The sequence below is a fragment of the Natator depressus genome, chromosome 3 (genome assembly GCF_965152275.1).
Source record: "Natator depressus isolate rNatDep1 chromosome 3, rNatDep2.hap1, whole genome shotgun sequence".
Lineage (NCBI taxonomy): Eukaryota > Metazoa > Chordata > Testudines > Cheloniidae > Natator > Natator depressus.
The window spans coordinates 208,091,832-208,115,719 of record NC_134236.1 but is presented as its reverse complement, the minus strand read 5'-3'; the positions used below and the strand labels follow the sequence as shown (position 1 = coordinate 208,115,719).

General features: G+C 45.8%; 1 protein-coding gene across 1 annotated transcript in view; it reads right to left on the bottom strand.

The window, feature by feature from the left end:
- Window positions 1–8,287: 8,287 nt before the first annotated feature.
- BUB1 (BUB1 mitotic checkpoint serine/threonine kinase) overlaps window positions 8,288–23,888 on the bottom strand; it is a 47,165-nt gene continuing 31,564 nt past the window's right edge. The window contains exons 17-25 of the mRNA XM_074949832.1: window positions 23,444–23,531; window positions 21,076–21,314; window positions 20,427–20,567; window positions 16,416–16,531; window positions 13,019–13,180; window positions 12,623–12,780; window positions 12,356–12,533; window positions 11,561–11,667; window positions 8,288–10,805 (exon numbers count right to left, since the gene is read on the bottom strand). Coding sequence (XP_074805933.1) covers window positions 10,610–10,805; window positions 11,561–11,667; window positions 12,356–12,533; window positions 12,623–12,780; window positions 13,019–13,180; window positions 16,416–16,531; window positions 20,427–20,567; window positions 21,076–21,314; window positions 23,444–23,531 — 1,385 coding nt within the window. The 3' untranslated portion in view covers window positions 8,288–10,609. The remainder of the gene's footprint in view (window positions 10,806–11,560; window positions 11,668–12,355; window positions 12,534–12,622; window positions 12,781–13,018; window positions 13,181–16,415; window positions 16,532–20,426; window positions 20,568–21,075; window positions 21,315–23,443; window positions 23,532–23,888) is intronic.

The following is a 23,888-nucleotide window of genomic DNA, read 5'->3' as shown; positions in this document are numbered from 1 at the left end:
GTAGGCCCCATTAGACCCTGAGCTATACTTGTGCTAACCCATGATCAAATTGCACTGGAGCACCCCCCACAACCTCTGGAGTGGCGCCTGCCTGGCGCGGTATAAGGGGAGCTGCACGCTCCCCCCACCCTTAATTCCTTCTTGCCAGACAACTTCGACAGAGGGGAAGGAGGGCGGGATGTGGAATAGACATGAGGAACACATCTTGAAGAACACCAGTTACAGAAAAGGTAACTATCTTTTCTTCTTCACTGACTGATCATGTGTATTCCACAATAGGTGATTCCAAGCTATATCTGTTGGAGGTGGGTAGGAGTTCACAAGTTCCCAGGACGGAGGACAGCCCTGCCGAACCCGGCGTCACCCCTGGTTTGGGAAACAATCGCATAGTGCGAGATGAACGTGTGAACCGAAGACCATGTGGAGGTCCTGCAAATGTCCTGGATGGGGACGTGGGCCACGAAGGCAGCCAACAAGGCCCGTGCCCAAGTCGAGTGTGCTCTCACGAGTGGCAGGGGGACACCCGCCAGCTCATAACAGGAGCGGATGCACAAAGTGATCCAATTGGAAAGCCGCTGAGTGGAAATTGGCTGGACCCTCGCACGCTCAGCCAAGGCGACAAACAGTTGCGAGGACTTTCTGAATGGCTTGGTCTGCTCAAGGTAGAAGGCCAGAGCCCACTGCACATCGAGCGTGTGGAGACAGCGCTCCTCACTGGACACCTGAGGCTTGGGGCAGAGGACCAGTAGAAAAATGTTCTGACCTATGTTGTAGGTGGAGACCACCTTTGGGAGGAAGGTGGGGTGTGGGCGGAGCTGGATCATGTCCTTATGAAAGACCGTGTACAGCTGCTCGGAGGTCAGGACGCTGAGTTCCGAGACTCGCCTGGCCAATATGATTGCAACCAGGAAGGCCACCTTCCACGAGAGGCGAGACCAGGAGCATGTGGCCAGTGGTTCAAACAGGGGCCCCGTGAGATGAGCCAACACCAGGTTTAGGTCCCAATGTGGGACCGGGGGTCTAAAGTACGGAAAAAGACTGTCCAAACCCTTAAGGAACCAGGCAGTCATAGCATGGGAAAATACCGTGTGCCCTTGCACTGGTGAATGGAAGGCTGATATGGCTGCCAGGTGCACCTTGACTGATGAGGGCGCCAGATGGAGGAGGTAATCAAGGATAAGTTGGATTGGGATGGCCACAGGGGAGACACCCTGGTCCGCCGCCCACCTAAAGAAACGGGACCACTTCGCCAAATAAGCTTGGCAAGTGGAGGGCCATCTACTTTTGAGGAGACGCTGAACCTGTTCTGAGCACGTCCTTTCCTCTCTGCCTAACCACTGAGCAGCCATGCCATGAGGTGAAGTGCCTCTAGGCTGGGATGGAGGAGGCGGCCCTGGTCCTGAGAGAACAGGTCCGGGTGGAGTGGCAATGGCCACCGTGGAGCTACCGCCAGACCTGTGAGGGTCCCATACCAATGCTGCTGGGGCAATCAGGAGGACCTGGGCCTTGTCCATCTTTACCTTCTCCAGGACCCTGCTGATTAGAGGGAATGGGGGAAAGGCATAGAGAAGTCAGCCTGACCAGGACAGGAGAAAGGCATCGGAGATAGTGCCCCTCCCCAGGCCCCCCCAGAGCAGAACCAGGGGCATTGCCGGTTCTGCCGAGTTGCAAATAGATCCACCTGGGGAGTTTCCCACCTTCAGAAGAGCCGGTGGGCCACTTCCGGGTGGAGTGACCACTCATGTTACAAGGAAGTCTCTGCTCAAGCGATCCACCCTCTCGTTACGGGCACCCGGTAGTTGGAAGGCCTTGAGGTGGATGTCGTGGGCTATACAGAAGTCCCACAGCCTGAGGGCTTCATGGCAGAGGATCGGGCCCCACCTTGCCTGTTGATATAGAACATTGAGGCTGTGTTGTCTGTGAGGACCCTGACTACCTTGCCCTCCAGGTGCATGCGGAAGGCCATGTATGCCAGCCGCACCACCCTGAGCTCCTTGATGTTTATATGTAGGGTCAGGTCTTGAGCTGACAACAGGCCTTGGGTCTGAAAGTTCCTCACATGGGCCCCCCAAGCCAGGTCCAACGCATCAGATAGCAGCTCCAATGATGGGGTCCTGTCCCTGAACAGTACCCCTTGGAGCATGTTGTTTGGGTCGGACCACGACTGTAGGGAGGTGATCACAGAGTCTGGCCCAGTGAGGACTATGTCCATCCTGTCCATGGGCTGGGAGAACTTCAAGGACAACCAGAGCTGGAGGGGCCTCATCCTGAGTCTGGCTTGATGGACCACATATGTGCACATCGACATGTGACCCAAGAGTTGTAGGCAAACCCTGGCTGTTGACACCAGGAACCTTGTGACCGAGTCAATGAGACCTTTCAGGGTCTTGAATCTGTCTGGCGGGAGAGAGGCGCTGGCCGACACTGCATCCAGGAGCGCCCCAATAAACTCTATGCATTGAACCGGGACTAACGTGGACTTGGTGTTGTTTACCAACATGCTCAAGGCGGTGCACGTGGACAGGAGTGCCACGTGATCCCTCACCTGTGACCAGGAGGTGCCCTTGACAAGCCAATCGTCCAGATAGGGAAATATCTGGACCCTCTGCCATCTGCATTAGGCTGCTACCACCGACATGCATTGTGTTAACACCCTGGGGGCTGTGGACAGACCAAACGGGAGGACCTTGAATTGGTAATGATTCTGTCCCACCATGAAACGGAGGAAGTGCCTGCGCCCCTCAAATATGCGGATGTGGAAGTACCTGTCCTGTAGATCGAGGGCAGAGTACCAGTCCCCGGGATCCAGGGAGGGGATAATGGAGGCCAGGTGAAACTCAAGTTCCGCAATGTACTGGTTCAGACCTCGCAGGTCCAGGATGGGCCTGAGCCCGCCTTTGGGATAAGGAAACAACAAGAGTAATACCCCTTACCCATGAACTCCTCAGGCACCGCTTCTACCGCTCCTAGTCCTAGGAGCTGTCCCACCTCCTGCTCGAGCAGAACCTCGTGCAAGGGGTCCCCCAATAGGGACGGGGTTGGAGGGTGGTTGGGCGGGGAGGAAGTAAACTGGAGAGTGTAACGCCGGGAGATGGTGTTGAGGACCCATCGGTCCGAGGTTAGCCACGACCATTCCAGGAGGAAAGCACACAACTGGTTGGAGAAGGGTAACTTTATTGGATCCCTGGTGAGGGCTGGTGGGATGCCCCAAAGCGTCCCATCAAAAATGCCTTTTCCCCGCCTGCTTGCCTTGGAGGACCCAGGCCGGGGGGCAGGCTGAGACTGCCTCTGAGGGCGTCTCTTATAGTCCCACTGCTTCTTATAGGCAGCCTCATACTTCGGGAGGGCGGCCTGGGTGGGAGTTTGCTGCAGCTTGAATTTAGGTTTTGCTGGAGACGGGACATAGAGGCCCGGAGTCTGGAGGGTCGTGCAGGAGTCTTTCATGCCATGCAGTCTTGTATCTGTTTCCTCCGCAAACAGAGCTTTCCCATCAAATGGGAGATCCTGCATGGAAGACTGTGCCTCGCTGGACAGCCCAGAGAGCAGGAGCCATGACGCCCATCTCACGGACACTGTGGAGGCCATTGATCGTGTGGCTGTGTCCGCAGCATCCGAGACTGCCTGCAGGGACGCCCTAGCGGCCGCTGCCGCGTCCTCCACTAGCGCTTTGAACTCCTTCCTATCGCACTCCTGGAGGGAGTGCTCAAACTTGGGCAGGGAGCCCCACAGATTGAATTCATACCAGCCCAGGAGAGCCTGATGGTTTGCCTCTCGTAACTGGGAGCTCGAAGACGAATAAATTTTCCTTCCGAAAGAGTCCAGTCTCCGAGAGTCTTTGTTCTTTGGGGTCAGGGCAGGCTGACCCTGCTGTTCCTTGTGGTTGACCGACTCTACCCCTAGGGAGTTGGGCGCCGGGTGGGTATACAAGTGCTTATGCCCTTTAGTGGGTACAAAGTACTTGCATTCCATCTTTTTAGAGATGGGGGACAACGAAGCATTTGAAATTTTAGCCACCCCTTCATGGAGAGGCAAGGCCACCATACCCGGTGCCGACGGGGACAACACATTAAACAGGGAGTCTGAGGGCTCCTCCATCTCCTCTGCTTGGAGGTGGAGGCTTGCTACCACCCCCTTTAAGAGTTTTTGGTAGGCCCTGAAGTCCTTCTGTGGGGCAGAGGGGGGCAGAGCTGCAATCGCCTCCTCCGGGTGGGGCAAGGCCGGTGCGGTGCTCTGGGTGTCATCCGGCACTGGAGGGTCCACCACCTGGTCAGACTCCGGGCACCGTGCCGAGGACGTACATCCCACCGACTCCTTTCTTGGGGGTCTGGAGTGGGAGGCCAACGGTGCTTCCGAAGCTCCAGCCACCGAGCAGGTTCCCACCGGAGGCCATGGTGCCCACTGGTACCATTGGGCCTGCCATGACGCTCTGTGCCACTGCACCTGCTGTGGCACCGGTGGGGCCGCGTGTTCGGGCAGCATGGCCTGGCCCATTGAGGGACGACTACGACTGGAGACCGGGCTGGCGTAACATCTGCTGCTGTCATTGGACCGGAAGGAACAGTGGTGCTGGGATTGTGATCTCAACGTGGAGGACTGGTACCGACGGTAACAGCTGCTCCGCGAACGGCCTCGACGGGCAGACCCGCAACGGCGAGACGCTGGCGATTGACGCCCAGGGCTGCGGTGTCTTGGCGGAGACTTGGAGCGGGAGTCTGAGTGGGAACGGCATTGACAACCGTGCTGTGACCGACTGCGGTACCCTCTCTGAGACGAGGACTGTTGGTGACACCCGCCGCGGTCCCGTCGATATTCACTCCTTGAGGATGAGCGGCACCAAGAGTCCCAGCCGGATGGAACCCAGGCAGACAGTCTGGTCGGTGTCAAGGGCGATCCACGTGGACTCTGTCCTGAGCGATTGCTGGGTGGTGAATGGTGTTGGGAAAATTCCCTCGACTGAGACCGGGCCAGAGGCAACTGCGGAGATCCCAGCGGCAGCTTGCCTCTGGAGCATGGGACTGACATTGGCTGTGCTCCGGGCACCGGCATAGACATAACATCCCGGGCTGCCTGGAGGGCTTCAGACGTGGATGGCATCCAGACATCCAGTGAGGCCTGTTCTGAAGGGGCTGGGCTACTCCGCTCAACGTGAGTTGGAGGCCTGGGGCCTGGTGGGGATTGAGGACTGCCCGACATGGGCCTAGCTTCTGTCCCAGACTTCCCTCGGTGCCGCTGTGAAGAGGGAGTCTTCCTGGCCCTCTTGACATGTCCCGCAGACGGGGAGTGCTGCCGACTGGTCGATGGCACCAGAGGGTTGCTGCGTACTGATGCCACGGTGCCGGTTCAGAGCGGTGTGCTGGAGTCGGGGTCAGCACCAACTCCCTCAGGATGGCCCGGAGCCTAATGTCCCTTTCTCTTTTGGTCCGAGGCTTAAACAACTTGCAAATCTTGCACCTTTCACTGATATGGGTTTCTCCCAAACAGCGCAAACAGTCTGCATGCGGGTCACTTCTTGGCATAGAACGCCTATAAGAGTCGCATGACTTAAACCCCGGGGTGCAGGGCATGCCCCAGCCCGGGCTCACTAATTAAACAGCTAACTAACTACAGATACTAACACTGAAAGAACAAACAATTCTGGGGACGAGCTACAACAAAGCTGGATCAGAGCAGTTCCAACACATCTTCACTAGCGGCAAGAAGGAACTGAGGGTGGGGGGAGCACGCAGCTTCCCTTATACCGTGCCAAGCAGGCGCCACTCCAGGGATCGCGGAGAGTGCTCCCACCCATGGGTATGGCTAGGGGAAAAACTTCCGGCACCGGTGCACCTGGCAAGCATGCACACCTATTGTGGAATACACATGAGTAATCACTCGAAGAACCACCTCCAAATTGCAGCGCAGTTGTCATAATCTCTGGATCTGCATGAGATGGGAAGAAATCGTTAATATCACCGCCTGTGGAAGTCTGAGAGACTGGCGTTTAAAATCTTATTTAGGAAGTGAGAAAACGCTGAGTTTCTCAGCAAGTTCTATGGCACTTTTTAAGAATTAGGCTGGACTCAAGAAAATATCTTAAGAACGGTCCTATCACCCAGTTTTAAAGTGTCTGTGGCACTTTAGCATATTGGCTTTTCAGAAACTTCCAAACCCTTACTCATGTAAATACCATTGATTTTTAGTAGGTCTCCTGGGGGGGAATCTAATCTGAACAGAAAATTGGTGAATGCTTTAATTTTGTTTAAGTACAGCTCTAGTATAGTATTTTCACTCATTTTAGAGACTTTTTTCCTGTGTATTGCCATTCTTTATCTACTAAAGTCTATAAAGGTTAATATTTAATATATAAACTTAGCTTTCTGGTGCAGAATAGATGCTGTTTAGCTGCATTTCAGTGGACAATGAATGATACATTAGACAACTATTTTGCATACAAACCCTCTCAAACTCAGTGTTCACAAGATTATCCTTTCCAGTCAGAATAAGAGGGAGGGGATTCTGTTTGTTGTGCCCAAGTTTTTTCCCTCCCAGCTCATCCCCTCCTTGCTCCAGCATGCCATGAGGGCAGCTGTGCCATCCCACTTTCCCAGAACTGCAGAATGTTATAAATACAGTCTTATGAATTCAGTGTAGGGTCAACCAGGAGGTTGGCGGTAGATGGAGACAGAATCATAAGCGATTCTGCCTCTCACTTAAATTCCCCCAGACTTGCAAATAACAAGGGGTAAATACAGAGAAATGCAGATGAATTAAATTGTCTTGGATTAAATGCTGAATAATGCTTCATTTACCTCAGGGTAAATACCGCTTTATTGAAGTTCTTATTTCAGAAAACACAGCTGCCCTGTATGCTCAACTCTCCTGGCACAGAAATCATGGAGTAACAGATTTACAAAGATCAGCCACTAGTGATTAAAATAGTGCCAAATGTGCTTTGCTTGTGGCTTCAGACATGCCACATGGCTCCCGCTGAACTGTGCAGCATTTGGCAGACACTGGTAGATGGCCTAACTAGCAGATTTCTTTCATAGTCAGATTAGATTGTTCAAGTGCAATTTAGAATACTACATGGCTAGTGAACGCATCTCTAACTTTCCACATCAAACCAAGTGGATGGCTCAGATTTGGTAATACTAGTGTTCAGCTGTAAATTGTCTTTCGTTAGAGTTAGAAGACTATATCCATTCTGTCTAAATCTTGTCTTTGCCTTTGTAGATTGAGACTGATGTGAAAACAATAAATCCAGAGGTTGCGGAAGAAATTACTGCTACTCCTGATGGGACAGCGAACCTGTCTCTGCAAGAGAGTGTAACTATAGAAGCAGGTATTCCTTAAACTCTTCTTCAGACTTTTCCTATGACAAATTCTGACCGCAGTATGTCAGAACATAGACAATATTGCAAAATAAGCACAGACTATTTTTAATTGCTTTTGATCTTATTGCTTCTCTTTCAAGTCTCAAATTTGAGGTCTCTGGGCATGCATGTTTTGTTAGAGTTGGATTTTTTGAGCTTCCTGTTTATTTAAAAGACCAGGCCAATTTTTGCATTTATAATTAAGATACTCTTACATATAACACAAAGTGCATGTGGGTGCTTTAGATACTTATTCCAGTTACATACTGCAGTCACTTTTTCACTTATTGCAGAAACAAAAATGTAGAACAATCTTTCCAAAAATTCTTGCTCCCCATGAAGGTAGAAATGACTACCCTAACTCCTTTCTATAGACCTAGGACAAAAGGTGTCACTTCTTAAACTGGAAATGTATTCCAGGCAACAAGCTCTGTAAAATGTACTAAGAAAGCATCAATATCTTATGCTGGAGCATAATGATTTAAAAATCCAATACAAGAGTCCACAAAGCATTCTGTGTGTTTTTACATACCAGAGGGTGATGCCTTGGTACCTCAGTACAAGCCGTCTGCCAACAGGCTACACTTGTGTGCTAGCAAATTGGTAATCTTTGTAATTTGCTCTTTAGTGAAGCAATGATTTCTCTTCTAAATTCTATGTTCTAATTACAGACTCCAAGGGAATTCTTACTACAACTAATTAAGTTTCAATTTGCAAACTCCACAATACCATGGAAAATTAGGTGGGTAGAGAATCTCCTAAATAGAGGAGGGGCTACAGCCTTTAAGGTACAAAACAAAAATCAAGTAGACAAGACAAACAGAAGGAGCAAAAGATAAATAGCGGTGAGGAGGGAATGCACATCCTTTGAAAAGTCTCCCACAAAAATGGGGAAAGCCTCCTTTCTGGAGGCATTTGAGACTAGACCTGCTGCAGTGCTAGCAAAATACTGTAGGTCAGTGGTTCTCTGTCAACAGAATCGAGTGTTTTGAACAAAGCAAGCAATGGAGGTCTGCGGTGTTGAAAGGGAAGGTGGTGCCCATAAAAGCTTTTTCTCCCTTTGCTGGCAGAGGTTGGGCTAGATGTGAAATAGGTTACCCGTCACATATCTAATTAAGATTCTAGTGACTGACTTTACTTTTTTTCCCCCTCAAGGCTTTCTGTGAGTTTGGCGAGGCAAGATTGCTAGAATAAGCGTGTAATTTGAGTCATGTTGCTGCATAATAGTTACAAATGTGACTAAAATTCCCATAACATTCTAAGCTATCAATTAGTAGCCTGTGTCAGTTACGTTCTCCTCTCCCCAGGCCATATCAGCTCCATCCTACTTCCCTCTAAAAGTGTAGGAAGCCTTCTGCTTGCTACAATTTGTCTTCAGCCCAGTAGTACTGTCAGCCCTGGAACAGGAGACTTCTACCCGCAGCTGCCACTGGCTTTCTGAACTCTGCCTCTCTTGGTTCTGTGTGATGTGGGAGATGGAGCTGGGTATCAGATGGCACTATAAGACTAATATCAGGGAAAGGGTGGTCTGATGAACAGGATGGGCATCCCAAACTGTCACAAATCCATTTCCCTTTCACAGTACCTGTAACGGGAACTCTCCATAAAACTTCTGGACAAGAAAGTGTCCTGGGGTAAAGTAGTGATTGTCTCTACGCCAGTCACTGTCTGTAGGTGAATGGCTAGCTGAAGAATCACGTGCTCTTAACCCAGCCAGTCACTGACAGGGCAATGCCCTCCCTTAAGGTCACTGTTCTATTCTGAAGCACAGAATTGATAATATGCAGCACATGGTGTCCCGGACACTGTTTCAGTCTTCCAGCAGTACATAAAGATCAGCACAGATTCCAGCTAGAAAGCAGGGTGTTCTCATTGTTTAAACCTTTATGCTACAGTAGCAGGGAACACTTTCTTATTTCAAGCCCTGTATGACATAGATCAGCAAGCTCAACACCTGCTTCAGTTCCTACAGGTCTCTTAGGCTGAGCAAACAAAAGGAAACAAAAGGTCTCCATCAGCATGTTGCATGCACTATTGTCTCAAGCTCCTGAGGAAAGCTACATTAAATAGTAACTCTTTCCGAGTTAATTGTAAAGCAGGTTCTGCCTAATCTTGCCAGTCTTCTGAGTTATGGTGTAGCCTCTATTCACTGGCATCCAGCCTATTAGGGAGCAGCAGTGTCACTACTCCACATACCGTTTCTCTTTCAGTAACCACGTATTCTGACAGCTGGAGATGCTGTGTTTCTGGTGAGCTTAGGTTTGGAAACACATTCCCGTCTACAAAAGGACATAGCATTTAATTACATCTCCAAGCATGATGGAAGTACAATTCTTTTTTTGTTCCTAAAGTGGCAACCTAATGTCTCTACCTCTGAGCAGCCGCTATCAGATAAAGAATCCTGGCACCTTCACTAAGCGGCACAGACACAATTACAATTCCTGTGCAGAGAGCTGGTCCAGAATTCTAATCAGTTCTGGTGGTCTGAACAGAAGCCCTAACTTCACACGAGGATAGACATTAATCTATTCTGGATAAATTCCTGCAATTGTCAGAGATGATATTAAATCCAGTTTTTATGTTGCATTCCACATTTTTTCAGGTCAGATTTGCTTTCTTTACAAAAAAAGCCCATTTTAAGCCATTTGAATGGACATTACAGCCTTGTCAGATGCTCTAAAAGGGATTCCAAGTAGGAAACATTTTGTTTCAGGTCAAAGTAGTTCTCTGGCCTATGTTATGGAGGTCATTCGATGACCACAATGGTCCCTTCTGGCCATGGAATCCATGAACTGGTTGGGCCTTTCCTCCATTTGCCCATAATGAACCTAACTGGTCACGATGACTGGTCTCAAAGCAGCCACTACCTTCCACCTGTTTATCAGTTCATCTTTATGCATCATGTACCCAACATGATGTAACTATTATGGACAATACCTTGTGGTAGAGAAAAAATCATCATTTCTGAAAGCAAAGGAGATTTTGCTACTGCTGCATGAGACCTCTAGCTGGTCTCCCACACTGAAGTCCGCCAAAGTAACTTTAAAAATTCAGTTAGAATTTCCTAAAAAGTCATATAACTTGTGTAGATTAGTTTCTCCGTGACAGCAGAGGCAAATATTCAAGTTGTCAAGGACAAAGTTCACTCAAAGATCAGTAGCAAACCAAGTGTATTTTGAAAAGACATGACATTTTAAAAGTATATGTAGAAAGCTTCTCTCCATATTAAGAGAAACAGAAGTCTTTAAATTCAAGGCTTATTTTCGTGAACGTTTGTTTTCTATGAGCAATACCACAAGCCTGTTGCGGAGGAACTTTATTTCCTTAGCATATGACTTTTGGAACAAGTCTCTTAGCTTTTTGCGTAAAGCTCCCAAAGATGGAAGGTGATGGCAGTCTGGTATGTTCAGGAGGCTGCAGAATAACTCATTCCACAATTCTGCATTAGGAATCCTAGAAGAGAAAAACAAGCACTTCATTACAGCGTCAGCATATCAAGACTGTTCTCAATATATTTAGTTTCAGTTGACCTGTTCGGTACACTTATTCCAGTTACAGCAAACAAGTGAGTTACCTACACTTAGAGAAACCCATTGTAAGAGGAAGAAACAAGTGTATTTTCTAGTCATACAGCGGCAACAAGTACAACTGTCCTGTTATGGTACTTGACTATATAGTTGAATTTCCTTCTAGCCTCCTCTCTCCCATAGAGTGCATTGCCTTCTTAAACAGGCCAATGTTTTCATCCATCCAGGAACCTCCAACCCGGGGCATTTGTGGACCTTACTCCTTAGAGAAGATAATGCAATTTAACTAAGCAACATGCTACAAAGAAGCCACTCAAACTTGCTGACTAGTGTACTGTCATGTGTTAAGTCTATTTGCTGTCAATTTTCCTTAACTTCTTGGAATCTGGCACATCCACTGCTGAAAAAGCAGTTTGTGCCTGAAAGACTTCCTGCATCAAGTACAATGCCCCCTCAAGCAGCACGTGTGTGTATGAACTTGCCACACTTCAGCCTGGAATCATGGGTTTTAAATCATCAGGGGGTAACTAAGACAGTTTAAAAGCTAATTCTATGTTAGCAGCTTCCCCAGGACTGGGTGCAGAAGATAAATCTCTCTAGCCATCTAAAACGAGTAGTTTTAGCTGCATTTTATAAAAAAGTTCTCCTGAGGAGCTCCCCTTAAGATGCAGTGAGACCAACCTTCTGAAGACTCCCTCAGTTTTCCAGATCCCTTCTTCATTTCTCACCCTCATGTAGGTGCCAAAGAGCATGCAGTATATTGTTCCAGCAATTCCAAAGTAATCAGTCTAAACAGAGAGAGATGGGTCTATTGTGAAGAAGTCCAGATCAATAATTTAGCACTATTACTTAAAAGGTGATCTGAAAACTCATGCTGCTCAAGTATTTTGGGGAACATACTTTCTTGCTACCTTATGATTTCAGCTGGACAAGTCATCTGAGCAGAAGTTGCAGGATCAGGCCTTTATATAACAACAGCTGTGATCTTAGTTATCAGTGGAAGTTACAGCAGATAGAAATGCAAACCTGTTTTGCTATGTCCAAGCAGAATCCTGCCTATCAAGTTTAAACACTGGACTCATGTCAGATGGCCAGAATTTAATCACCTAGGCCCGGATCCACAAAGGGACTTAGGCATTGCAACATTGAGCATCATGGCACCTAACGTTTAGGCACTTAGAGAGGGAGGGGGAAAAAACCTCAGAAAAACCCAAAATCCCACATAAACATTACAATCCACGAAGCCTGTGTTCAGCATCTAGGCTCCCCATACAAGGCATCCCGACGCCTTCAATGGGGTGGAAGTGCGCATGCTCAGAGGCAGAAACTTAGAGCTGCGTGAGTTTAGGCACCAACAGGGTTTGGCAGGGGTTTTGTGGATTGCAGGGAGCCTAAAACTTGGACTTAGGCTCCTAAATCATAGATTTGTGGATTGGGGCCAAGTGCTCAGGTTATTACATCTATGTAATCTCATACCTGGTAGTTCCATGGTTTCTGTGTCAGCATTTCGATACACTGAAATCCAGATGTCTCACACTTTCCTGTAAACGCAGTTCCTTCAGGAAAGAGTGTCAGGTCTATACTTTGACCCAAGTCAATGACTGTCAGACCATGAGAGAGACTGTCTATGTCACAGGTGTCATTATCCAAAAGCCTGCAGCAAATGAGTAAATGATTGCCACATAATTATTAAAACCACAGTAGAAAAGGATAGTAGTTTTGATACTAAAGGGAAATACTTGCCTTTCTCCAAGTATGAAGTTATCAGGTTTAATGTCACCATGAATGATTCCACAGTTATGGAGCTCTTCCACCATGTATAGAATTTTTACAGCAAAATAGATTACTAGTGCTTGAGGCATCACTTTTTCAGGAAGCTTTTTGTAAATATTTATGGTATTCTATAAACAAAGATATGGGGATGGGAAGAGAGACAGAATGTCAACCACACCAAAAGATAGCTTTACATAATATACATTGTAGCTCCGTATTTCCAAAACAGAGTGTTGGAAAATAAACCTACAACACGTGTTTTTGTAAAGCGAAGAGGAACAATGGATTACTATGCATTGTAATGTATTTTAATTCCTAAAAGGTTACAAATATGCCTCTTCAGCCCACAAGTCTTAGTGCACCTACCAGTAAAGTTCCATAGTTGTAAAGCTCACCAACTAATATACTTCCGTTTTGGAAGAAGTGAGCAGAATAAAACTGGATGTAGAGATGTCGCACACTTGGTTTAAGCCTCTCCATCAGCTGAAATGCTATATAGAACTCCCAAGGGTTTGCAGGCTTCTGCACCTGTAACCAAACACTCCATATTAAACAGTGATATAATCCAATGGGTTTCTCTAGTAAATTGAAGGAAGATGGGAAAATCTTCCCATATAATTACAGGGACTTAAGTGCCTGGGCATTTTTCTTCTTATCTAGATAATAAGTTCTAGAACCATTAGAAGAAGTTGTTACTCACCTTGTGCAGTAATGATGGTTCTTCCAAATGTGTGTCCCTATGGGTGCTCAACCGTAAGTGAGTCTGCATCCCTGCACTGCTGTTTGGAGAACTTTGGCAGCTGCATCTGTTTGGCCTGAGAATGAGCTGCTTCCCCCACACCGCTCCGTTCTCTGTCACAAGGCTAACCAGCCAGTTCCTTCTCTACCGCACAGTTGGCAAGAACTCCAAAGTAGAGGGGAAGAGAGTTGGTCATGGAGCACCCATAGGGACACATCTCAAAGAACCATTGTTACTGCACAAGGTGAGTAACTTCTTCTTTGAGTAAAAGCAGCAAAGAGTCCTGTGGCACTTTATAGACTAACAGACGTATTGGAGCATAAGCTTTTGTGGGTGAATACCCACTTCGTCAGATGCACGAAAGCTTATGCTCCAATACGTCTGTTAGTCTAGAAGGTGCCACAGGACTCTTTGCCATTTTTACAGATCCAGACTAACACGGCTACCCCTCTGATTCTTCGAGTAAGTGTCCCTACGGATGCTCTACTGTAGGTGACTCCTGAGCAGTACCCCCCACCGGAGGCTGCGGCTTTTGAGTCAAATTTATTATGGATGATAGAACCATGGTGCTGAATTTGGTGTCTGCAGCAGAGTCCCCTAATATGGCACAGTGTTCAGCAAAAGTTCAGCAGATGCCCAGGTAGCTACTCTGCAGATTTTGGATATAGAGATACCCTTGGAGAAGGTGATGGACAAGGAGACCGATCTCGTAGAGTGTGTGCAGATTGTGGATGGGGGTGCTAAATTGTGAATGTGGCAACAGAGTTTGATACAGTTTGAGATCCATTTGATGAGTCTTTGAGCTGAAATTGCTATGCCTTTAGACCGATCCACAATGGAGAGGAAGAGTCAAAGAGATTTTCTAAAAACTTTTGTCCTGTCCAAATAGAAGGCCAAGGCCCTTCTTACGCTGAGAGTATGGCAGATGGCTTCCCTATTATCCTGATGGGGTTTGGGATAAAAGGTGGGAAGGTAAATAAGTTGGGTCACATGAAATGCGGAAATCACTTTGGGGGTAAATTTCAGATGTGGTCTGAGTGTGACTGTGTCAGGGAAGAATGCTCTGAAGCGGGGGGATGCGCCATCAGAGGCGCTATCTCCCTTATCCTTCTTGCCAAGGTGATGGAGATCAGGAACGCTGTCTTCATGAAAAGGTGAGTTAAAGAACAAGTGGCCATGGGATCAAATGGCAGTCTAGTCGGTCCTTTTCATACTAGATTGAGATCCCACTGTGGGGTAGGAAGTCTGGATTGGAGAAAGAGGTTTGTGATGCCTTTGAGAAATCTCTTCATAGTTGGGTGGGAAAAAAACTGAATACCCTTGCTATTAAGTGTACTTAGGATATACCCTGTCATGGGGAATCCCCAGACAGGTGCCTGAAGAAAAGAACAAACTCTAAAATAAAGGGATGGGTTTTTTTTTTTTTAATAAGTAATTTCTTTATCCCTTTCTTTCTTTTTGTTAAAGGGAAGCTCCAAAAGGTAGCTAAAAACTAATAATTCTAAAGAAGTTAACAATCCACGAATGGACAGCTAAAGCTCCATCTCTAGCCAGGGTGACTGGGAAGGAACTGAGGAGGGTTCGTGTGCACAGCACTGGATAGCCTCATGGCAGAGCATGAGGGGTGGCAGCACATGTGTGGGGTGAAGGGACACTGCTACTGAAGGTCTCTGATTAGCAGCGCAGGGATGCAGACACACCTACAGTGGAGCACCCATAGGGATGCTACTCAAAGAAGAATGTTTGTTTAGGCTAATTCACAACTTCCACCTTGCCGAGATTTAATATTACAGGTCTCTCTCATTTAATTCCCTGCCATGGCAGGGTCTTGCTGCACCTTAGTCCTTCCATTCTCTGCCTGGTGGTGTTGGTGGCCTGTGATATACAGCATGTCAGACTAGTTGATCTGGAACTTTCTGGCCTTGAACTCTATGACTGATCTTGAAAAGTGCTCGAACCATTCAGTTCACAGCAATATGATTGCTCATGTGGTTAGAAGCTCTTATTTCTATATAGATTGTCTTTTATTTAAAATAAGACTAAAATTGTCAGTTAAGCCTACTGCAGGCAGTACACATCTTGCTTACAGTGACAATTTATGACAAATAGCCATAGAGAAGGCTAGTACAACACTGGAAAGCCAACTTCCACTTCGCATTAAGTACTAGAACCAAGGAATCGATGTACTGAAACCACTATCGGGTTAAAAAAAAAATCACATTTAAAAACTTGGTTTTCTCATTCTTTGAAGTAGAGGGTGCAGAGAAGAGCCAAACAAACAAACAAACAAAAAAACAATATTCAAGGGCTGGAAAAAGGCTGCCTTACAGTGAATTATGGGAACTCAAATCGTTTTCGCTTATCAAAAAGATTGAGAGCTGACTTGATTAGCACCTAAGTATATTCACAGGGAAAAAATACCAGGTATTGGAGGGCTCTTTAACTTCGCCGTGAAAGGCATAACTGGAACCAATGACTGGAAACTGAAGCCAGACAAAGTTCATTTAGAGCAGTTGTTCTCAAACTTTGTAGACTACTGTACCCTTTCAGGAGTCTGATTTGTCTTGTGTACCCCCCAAGTTTCACCTCACTTAAAAACTACTTGCTTAAAAATACAAAAGTGTCACAGCACACTATTACTGAACATTTGCTTACTTTCCATTTTATCATATATTTATAAAATAAACCAATTGGAATATAAATTTTGTATTTACATGTCAGTGTATAGTATATAGAGCAGTATAAACAAGTCGTTTATATGAAATTTTAGTTTGTACTGACTTCACTAGTGACTATTGTAAAACTAGGCAAATATCTAGATGAGTTGATGTACCCCCTGGAAGACCTCTGCGTACCCTGAGCGGTACGTGTACCCCTGGTTGAGAACCACTGCCTTAGAGGTTAGGCACTTTAAGGAATCCACTTAGTTACACATCTCAGACTATTGGTTGAATTACTAAGGGACCTCAGCGAAACCAGCTCTAAAAGTTATATGACAAGCTATTCAGAACCAAAGCCACTTACCTTTAATATTACTTTCTGGTTATTTTTAGGGTTATTTGTAACCAGGACAGAAGCCTGATAGACATGAGCAAAAGCCCCTTCTCCAAGTAAGCAATCCACATGGAATGATTTAGAACCTTTGGCAGTTTAGGAAGGAGATGAAAGATACAATAGATTAATGAGTTCTATTTACAAAACTTCCTCTTCAGCAAAGCTTTCTAGACAGAATGAACTGGCCAAGCACATTACAGCAGCACTGCACGTTATTGCTTTGGTGCATTATAAACACCTTTACTGTTGGTCTCAGTGCTGTGTAACAAACAGGTATTAAATAAGTTTAAAACCTCAGAAGCTCCATGGCACCCTCATATTGCAATTACAATAATGCTTTCTAGGAGGTGTGTGGCAATTTTCTCCAAAAAAGACAGTAATTTTGGAGTTTAGTGTATCCAGTCTACACACATCCACATCATATATCATTTGCAAGCTTATTTTATGTATGTTTACAGGTGGTATGATGTGAAGCTGTCAAGAAGTGCTGTAAACGAGGTGAAACAATGGTATCCAAAATTAGTTTCATTGTTTGCAGTTCCAGAAATACTGCAATGTGACTATGACCACAGTTTTTACTGCTTAATTTCAACACCTTAAGATGGCGTTTTATTGGTCAAAGCTACCAAATGACAATGTATTAAGAGATTTTTTTTTTTTACTGGTTTTGCATGGACAAGTATTCCCCCCACCTCCGAAATGATGCAGCTATTTAGCACGTGGCAAAAAATGGCAAATAGCAGCATTTTGCAATATACCAACATGAAATATTTTCACATGGCATAGTCTTAATTGTTGAAGTATCTCACTAGTGATTATAATAGTTATCCATATTTTCAGCTTAAGTTTGCTAACAAGATCAGTCTGGCACTGAAGGTTGTGTACCAGTCGCAGCAAATTGTACTGCATAGTTCAAAATATGTATATCGTTAGTATATATAGAATCATAGACTATCAGGGTTGGAAGGTACCTCAGGAAGTCATCTAGTCCAACCCCCTGTTCAAAGCAGGAACAATCCCCAATTTTTGCCCCAGATCCCTAAATGGCCCCCTCAAGGATTGAACTCACAACCCTGGGTTTAGTAGGCCAATGCTCAAACCACTGATGATGCTGATGGAACAATGAGAACAAAGCTGAATTAGGCCCTCAGCTGGAAGCTCAAGCTGAAAGAATCCATGAGCTAAGAGCATGCAACAAAGAAACTACAGTGTACATCAGAGGTGCCAGGGCTGCCATACAAATGATGGCTGGAGGCAAATGTCATACATTAGATCAGTGGCGGATTAGCCACTGGGCCGACTGGAGCCCATGCCCCGGCCAACTAGGGGCCCCCGAAAAAATCTGCTACTGCCAGCTGAAGGCCTCCCCGGGGCCCTGACCCCAACCTCCCCGGGAAGAAGCCGTGGGGTGGCAGGGAAAGCCCCAGCGCCCGCTCTCACTCCCCACTGTGGCCCAGGGCCGTGGCACAGTGACAGAGTTTCTTCTGTCTTGGGGCCACAGTGGGGGCAGAAAGGAGCAAAAGGGGCTGTGGGGGGGAGGGGCATGAAAACTACAGAAAGACAGTGCCGGACAGGATTTAAGGTTGGATGCAAGAAATGCTCTGTACCTTCATGGAAAAAAGTTTCTAAACATGGCATCCAACAAGCAATCACCTGTAAAATTCTTCTGTGAATATATGGCTCAAAAGACAACAGAGTGTAGGAGCACACCCAAACAGAAACACTCCTTCTTGCTGGAGGCTTTTTTAGTGGTGAAGCAGCAAAGTCCATCTCCAGAACAGGAATTGAAGAAGCTCAAGATTTGTACAGTACTCAAGATGAAACGGATACAAGGATGCTTCTGCATGCTGTGTGCCTCAATATGGCTTTTGGGTCTCTTAGTATCAAAGATACCATAATAATTAGGTCACCTGATACAGATATTTTGGTCCTCGCTGTTCACTACTTTCCAAAAATGGAACATATAGAGAACAAATTAGCAGCACAGTTAACAAGCATCGCTTCATACCTACGCATGCAATTTGGGACGCACTCACTCATGACTTCTGCAACATACCTGCTGTGCACTCATTAATAGGGTCTAGGGAAAAAAAATCTGTTTAATAATGCTGTCAAAACAAAGGGAGCTTACCACTTCAGAGATCTTGACAAACTGGGAGTGATGGACAAGCTGCAATTTCTGCAGCAAGGAAGTTGGTAACAGTGCTGTATGATCAGACTCAGAAAGAAAAGGAGAACCACAGAGACCTGAATTTCTTGCATCACAATCTACCCATCAACAAGGACAAGTCACTGGCCAAACTTCCACTATGCAAGGATGGTTTTGAACAGCATGTCAAAAGAGCATCTTGGAAAACAAAGATTTGGATAGGTAAACCTGATATTGGATCACCATTGCAATACAGATGGAAAAGTGTGGATGACAAATACTTCCTGTATTCTTCCAGACCCAAAACCATCTGAGTTTTGTGGCAAATTGCCAGCACTCCTTTGATGGGTCTCGCGCTTTCTCTTCTTGGGGAGGGTTCAGGGCACCGTTTCTCGCCCTGAACTGGGGTATTAACTGCCCCACTAGCGTCCTAGAGGAGGGGAGTGGAGAGGGAGGGACCCGGGCCCGCCCTCTACTCCGGGTCCCAGCCCAGGGGCCCTAGGGATAGCAGTAAACTGCTTGAACTAGCGGTTCCTTCCCCTGGGCTACTTCCCTCTCCTGCCCTTCAGCTTGTGGGGCTTCCTGCCCTCCCTCTGCACAAATCAGGTGTCCCTTTACCTAGGGCCTTGGTCTTCTTAGCCCACCGCAGCACTTCTCCAAACTCTCCTCTGCTTCCCTCCAAACTGCTCTTTGCTCCAACACCAATCCACTCTGCTTCAACTCCTCCAAACTGCTCCAACACCAGTCCACTCTGCTTCAACTCCTTCCCTTGTCTAACTGAAGCAGGGGGGTTTTATCAGGTGACTGGCTTCAGGTGCTTTAATTAATCTGCAAACTTTCTTCCCTCTACAGGGAATAAGGCTCCCTTCTAACACTCTCCTGCCGCCCTCTGGCCATGCTGTGTCATAGCTTCTATAAGACCTTATTTGTTCCTGTACCATAGGGGCCACTGCACAATCCACTGTGTCTGTAGTCAGAATCACCCTCCCTGCACAGAAACGTGTACATGCTGAGGCAATGAACACTGTGGTAACCCAAGCACTCTTGACAGAGATCATAACAATGAACAAGATGATAATGAAGTTGACTAGAAACGTCACCAGTGCTATTACATTTCAATGATACCTATACAAATTTATTATCAGATTTGTTTTTACCATTTAGATTGTTATTGTGATGTTTTGAGGCCACAAAGAAATCCAATTTTAAGTCTTGAAATAATATATAGTCAGTAAACTAACAGAAACAAATGCAAATATTTCAAAGTGGTCATTTTAACATATTGGTATCATTGTTTATCCCTACTTCTATGGTAACAGCACCATTTGACAGCTCCACATCAGACCTCATCTTAAAGTAGACATAATAAACTTTCAAATGATGAGCAGGTGTGTAGAGAGGGTATATTGCGTTAACCAAACTGGTGGTGTCTGCTGCTTGCCTACAACTGCATGTGAGTAGTCAGACTCTAAAGTGTATCCCATTAGTGGGAACACTAACATTTAAGTCATGCAGGTATGCTGTAATTACTATAACATACAACATCTCTGTTGAAATAGGATTATTGTTGTTCCATACAAGCCTCAGAATTCCATGTCAAGTACTTTATTGGTTCCCTCTCAGAGACAGAGAGGCTGATCATATCCAAATACAGCAATTTTTAAATGGGTCCACTGTTTAACCCTAAGTTCTTTAAACAATCTGGGAGCCATTTTTGGAAGGTTTTCTGAATAAATGTAAAAGAATTTAAGAATTTATTTTTTTACTGCCCAGTGTATCTAAAGCAATTTTCAGACAGAGTGCAATCAATGTGTCAAAATGGCGGTTCTTACCCAGTGTAAGTTCAGTCTTCAGTTTGACAGTGGGAAGACTGGATTTCCATTCAAAAGTATTGGAGTAGGTACTCAGTGGTTTAGGTAGCCTTGATAGAAGTTTGCGAATTAAGCCCTCATCCCAAGGGTTTTCAACAATGACTTCATGGAAGGGAGAGAGAATTTGTAGGCTGTATGTAAAATGTGAGTAAATAGAGGAACACAAGTCTACAATCTAGTGATAAGCATGAATGACAGATTATCCTACCATGAACCCTTATTATGGCTTGGTTTTGATGATCCAAGATTTAGCTGAGTGGGTGAAACAGTTTAATAAAAGGAATATAAAAGCTATTGTTACCTGAAAACACAGGCATTAATAAAGCCAAACCTTTGGACCTGATCTGACAGAGGAGCAGAGAGAATCCTCAGGTTCCAACAAATTCAGTGGAGTTGAGGGCACTCAGCACCTCACAAGATGCAGGAAATATGCAGCCTTATACCTCCACATGCTGTTGGATCATTACTCATACGGAACACTTTTTAGAGAAATTGCAAGACATTTCATAGATTCATAGTTGCTTGCTTCAGACCAACTGCGCATTGGAAGTATATACAGCTACCTAAATCCCAGCTTTAACAGAGGAATGATACTGTTGACCCTTAGTACCTGGAGCTTTAACATTCTGGTATGTCCTGTCCTCTGCACACACGGGAACCTGTGGAGTACTGACTGACTCTTTACATGCAGTTAGCACCATCTCCTCATCTGAATATCCCCTGGCTGCTTGCAAAGTCTCCAACACAGCCTTCTCAGTAGCTAGTTGCTGGTTTAACACTAGAGAAGCAGCTGCAGAGGGTGCATTTCCTGACAGATATCCTTGTTCTGGGCTCTGCTCCAACACTGGGCTACATATTTAAATACAAAAAACATTACGTTACTTGCCAATAATGAACTGGCCCTCCCTATGTCCCAAAAAAGATAAAAACATTTAAAGCAATAAACTTATGTTTGCATTCTTTTGCCCCAATGTCAATAATGGCATGTATCTGTATTCCTTTAAATTAATCTCACTGCATTTTTGTATGTTCTTTAAAAAATTTATGTGAAACACATCCTCACGCTTCAGGGCTTGAGTCAACTACTTTAATGTCTAGGGTTCAGGAGAACTTTCCCAACGGGTAGGGCCCCCATGTACTCTGATTCCCCAGCCACAGATTCCATCCCTTGCTGCAGAGTTGTGGTCCAGATTATCTATTTCCATTTAAAACAAGCAAGCATCACTTATCCAGATGCATGGACAACCCCAGACAAACTCCCAGACAGTGAAGGACAGCATATTCATACTGAAAGAGAAAAAAAGCAAGAGCTTTTGCAAGAGGCTCCTCTGCCATCCACAGGGTTCCCCATGTAGCTATTTGGGATACTAGCGTTGTGTGGAAGCCCTAATTAACTACCCAAAAGGGCTTTAATATAGAATTGAAATTTGCGTAGTGCTGCTTCATGTCCTTCCAGAATGTGGAGAGTAGCTAAAGTCAAATATCTGAAAACCCAGGAAATAAAGTTAAAGTATATACATGCTACCTCTGTAATGCAACCTTCACTACCTTCTTTGAGCAATGCCCCATCACAACACATACTAGCAAGCACTCAACATTTACAAATGATACAGAACACTGACCTTCAGTGCTCCCCTCCCAGTGTCCAGCACCTTCTTTGTCAAGGCAAAACTTTGGTTTATTTCAGGTACAGCAAAGAGGAATGACCTGCACCTGGCCCACACTCAAGCACTGAGCCTAGCCCAAGTCACCCCACGACACAATTCACTCCCAACTTGCTAAATGATACCACCCTTTCACCCTTACCTTGAGAATTCCTCTGAGACACTGCCTTCACTCACCTCTCACCAACACCTGGAGAACATTATTGAATATGCCTACAGGTTACCGACAATCCCCATTGCAAGAAGACACCCTTGTGCACCTCTGAGAGGTGCAGGACTCCGAGCAAAGACATACTTGATCTTTCAATGGGCGTGCCTGTCCTACAGTACCCTCTGGCCAGGTATAGCTCTGCAGCGGCCCTGCCTCTGTTTCCCAACTCCACAAAGGCTTTATTTTTGTCCATTAATACCCCTTCTTCCCAGGGCCTAATTTATTGGCATAAAACACAAAATAATGCTCAGCCCTGGGGCTTGTCTCTTCTCCGCCTTGAGTCTGGTCTCTGGATCTCTTCCTGGCCTTGGCAGGCTACTCTCAGCCCTTCCTGGCTGGAGTCGTTTCTACTCCCATGGAGTCTGCTCTCCCAGGCCCTCAGCCTTCTGGCTCTGGCTTTCCAACCCAAACTTTTTCCCATGCTCAAAGGTCTTACAATAGACCTGTGTGACTATTGCTCACAGCAGTTCTAGAATCTTCTTCTGCTGCTTCCTTCAGGACCCTTTCAGCAGATCCTTAATTAATCCTTTCCCTTACCTCAAATGACCCAGGCTCAGAGACTTGGCGCCGTGAGGTTGGTTTTTTTTTGCAGTGTAGACGTACCTTCAGTTACTCGGATGTCTTGCTGAACAAATGCATTTCACTCTTTGGCAGGTCAGTTTGGGTCAACCCATGTTACGGTCCCCAACTTTACCCCCATAATTTCTGAAATATTGCTTTCCCAAAGGGCAGTGGGTACTGTGCACTAACTTAGATCAATTCAAAGCGGGCAATATTAATTTGGGAAGGATTAGAGTGACAGTTTGAGCCACAGGTGTGCGCAAAAAAAAATATTGTGAGCACAGGATTTTGATAACATGATTTTCGGGGAGCTTTATCTCTCTAGCCCTAAGCTTAGCTAATCCTACCCAGACCCTTCATGAGGCACAGCAAAATTTTGAGACAATCTGAGTAAGCATGTGGATTCTAGAGCATGTAGAAAAACGCATCTGTGAAACAGCAGGTATCCATTAACTGTGGAAGAGGTGCCGAATCTGCTATCATTCAAGAAGTCTTCATTTAGGCCTTTGAAATCTCAAACATCTGAACAAGTCGCACTGTACCTTAGCTTCCTGGTATTGGATGCCTCCATGTACTGCTCCTCAGAAGAATCCAGAACCATCTTACCATCATTGTTGTGGACTGCATTTTCTGAATAAAAGTGCATGACAAGTTTGTCCCACTGCTAAAGAGCAGTTTGTGAACTATAAGTGATTACAATAAAATCCAGTATAACTCAGCACAAACATTTGCTATGGATTGTGTGACTAGCTAGCAAGAAGTTCACTGGAGATTTTAGTAAATTTTGGGACAGAAGTACTGGAACATATTAACCCATTCAACAAAGTAGTGAGAACTCCCAACCCAATGGTTTTCCTCTCGACTTCCATGAGTTCTGAGCAAAAAGCACCTCTAAAATTCAAGTCATTCATTTACATGACTAACTTTAGCTGTCTAGGATTGACGATTATGGCCTACGTGCACTAGAAGTCACTGTTAAACATTTAA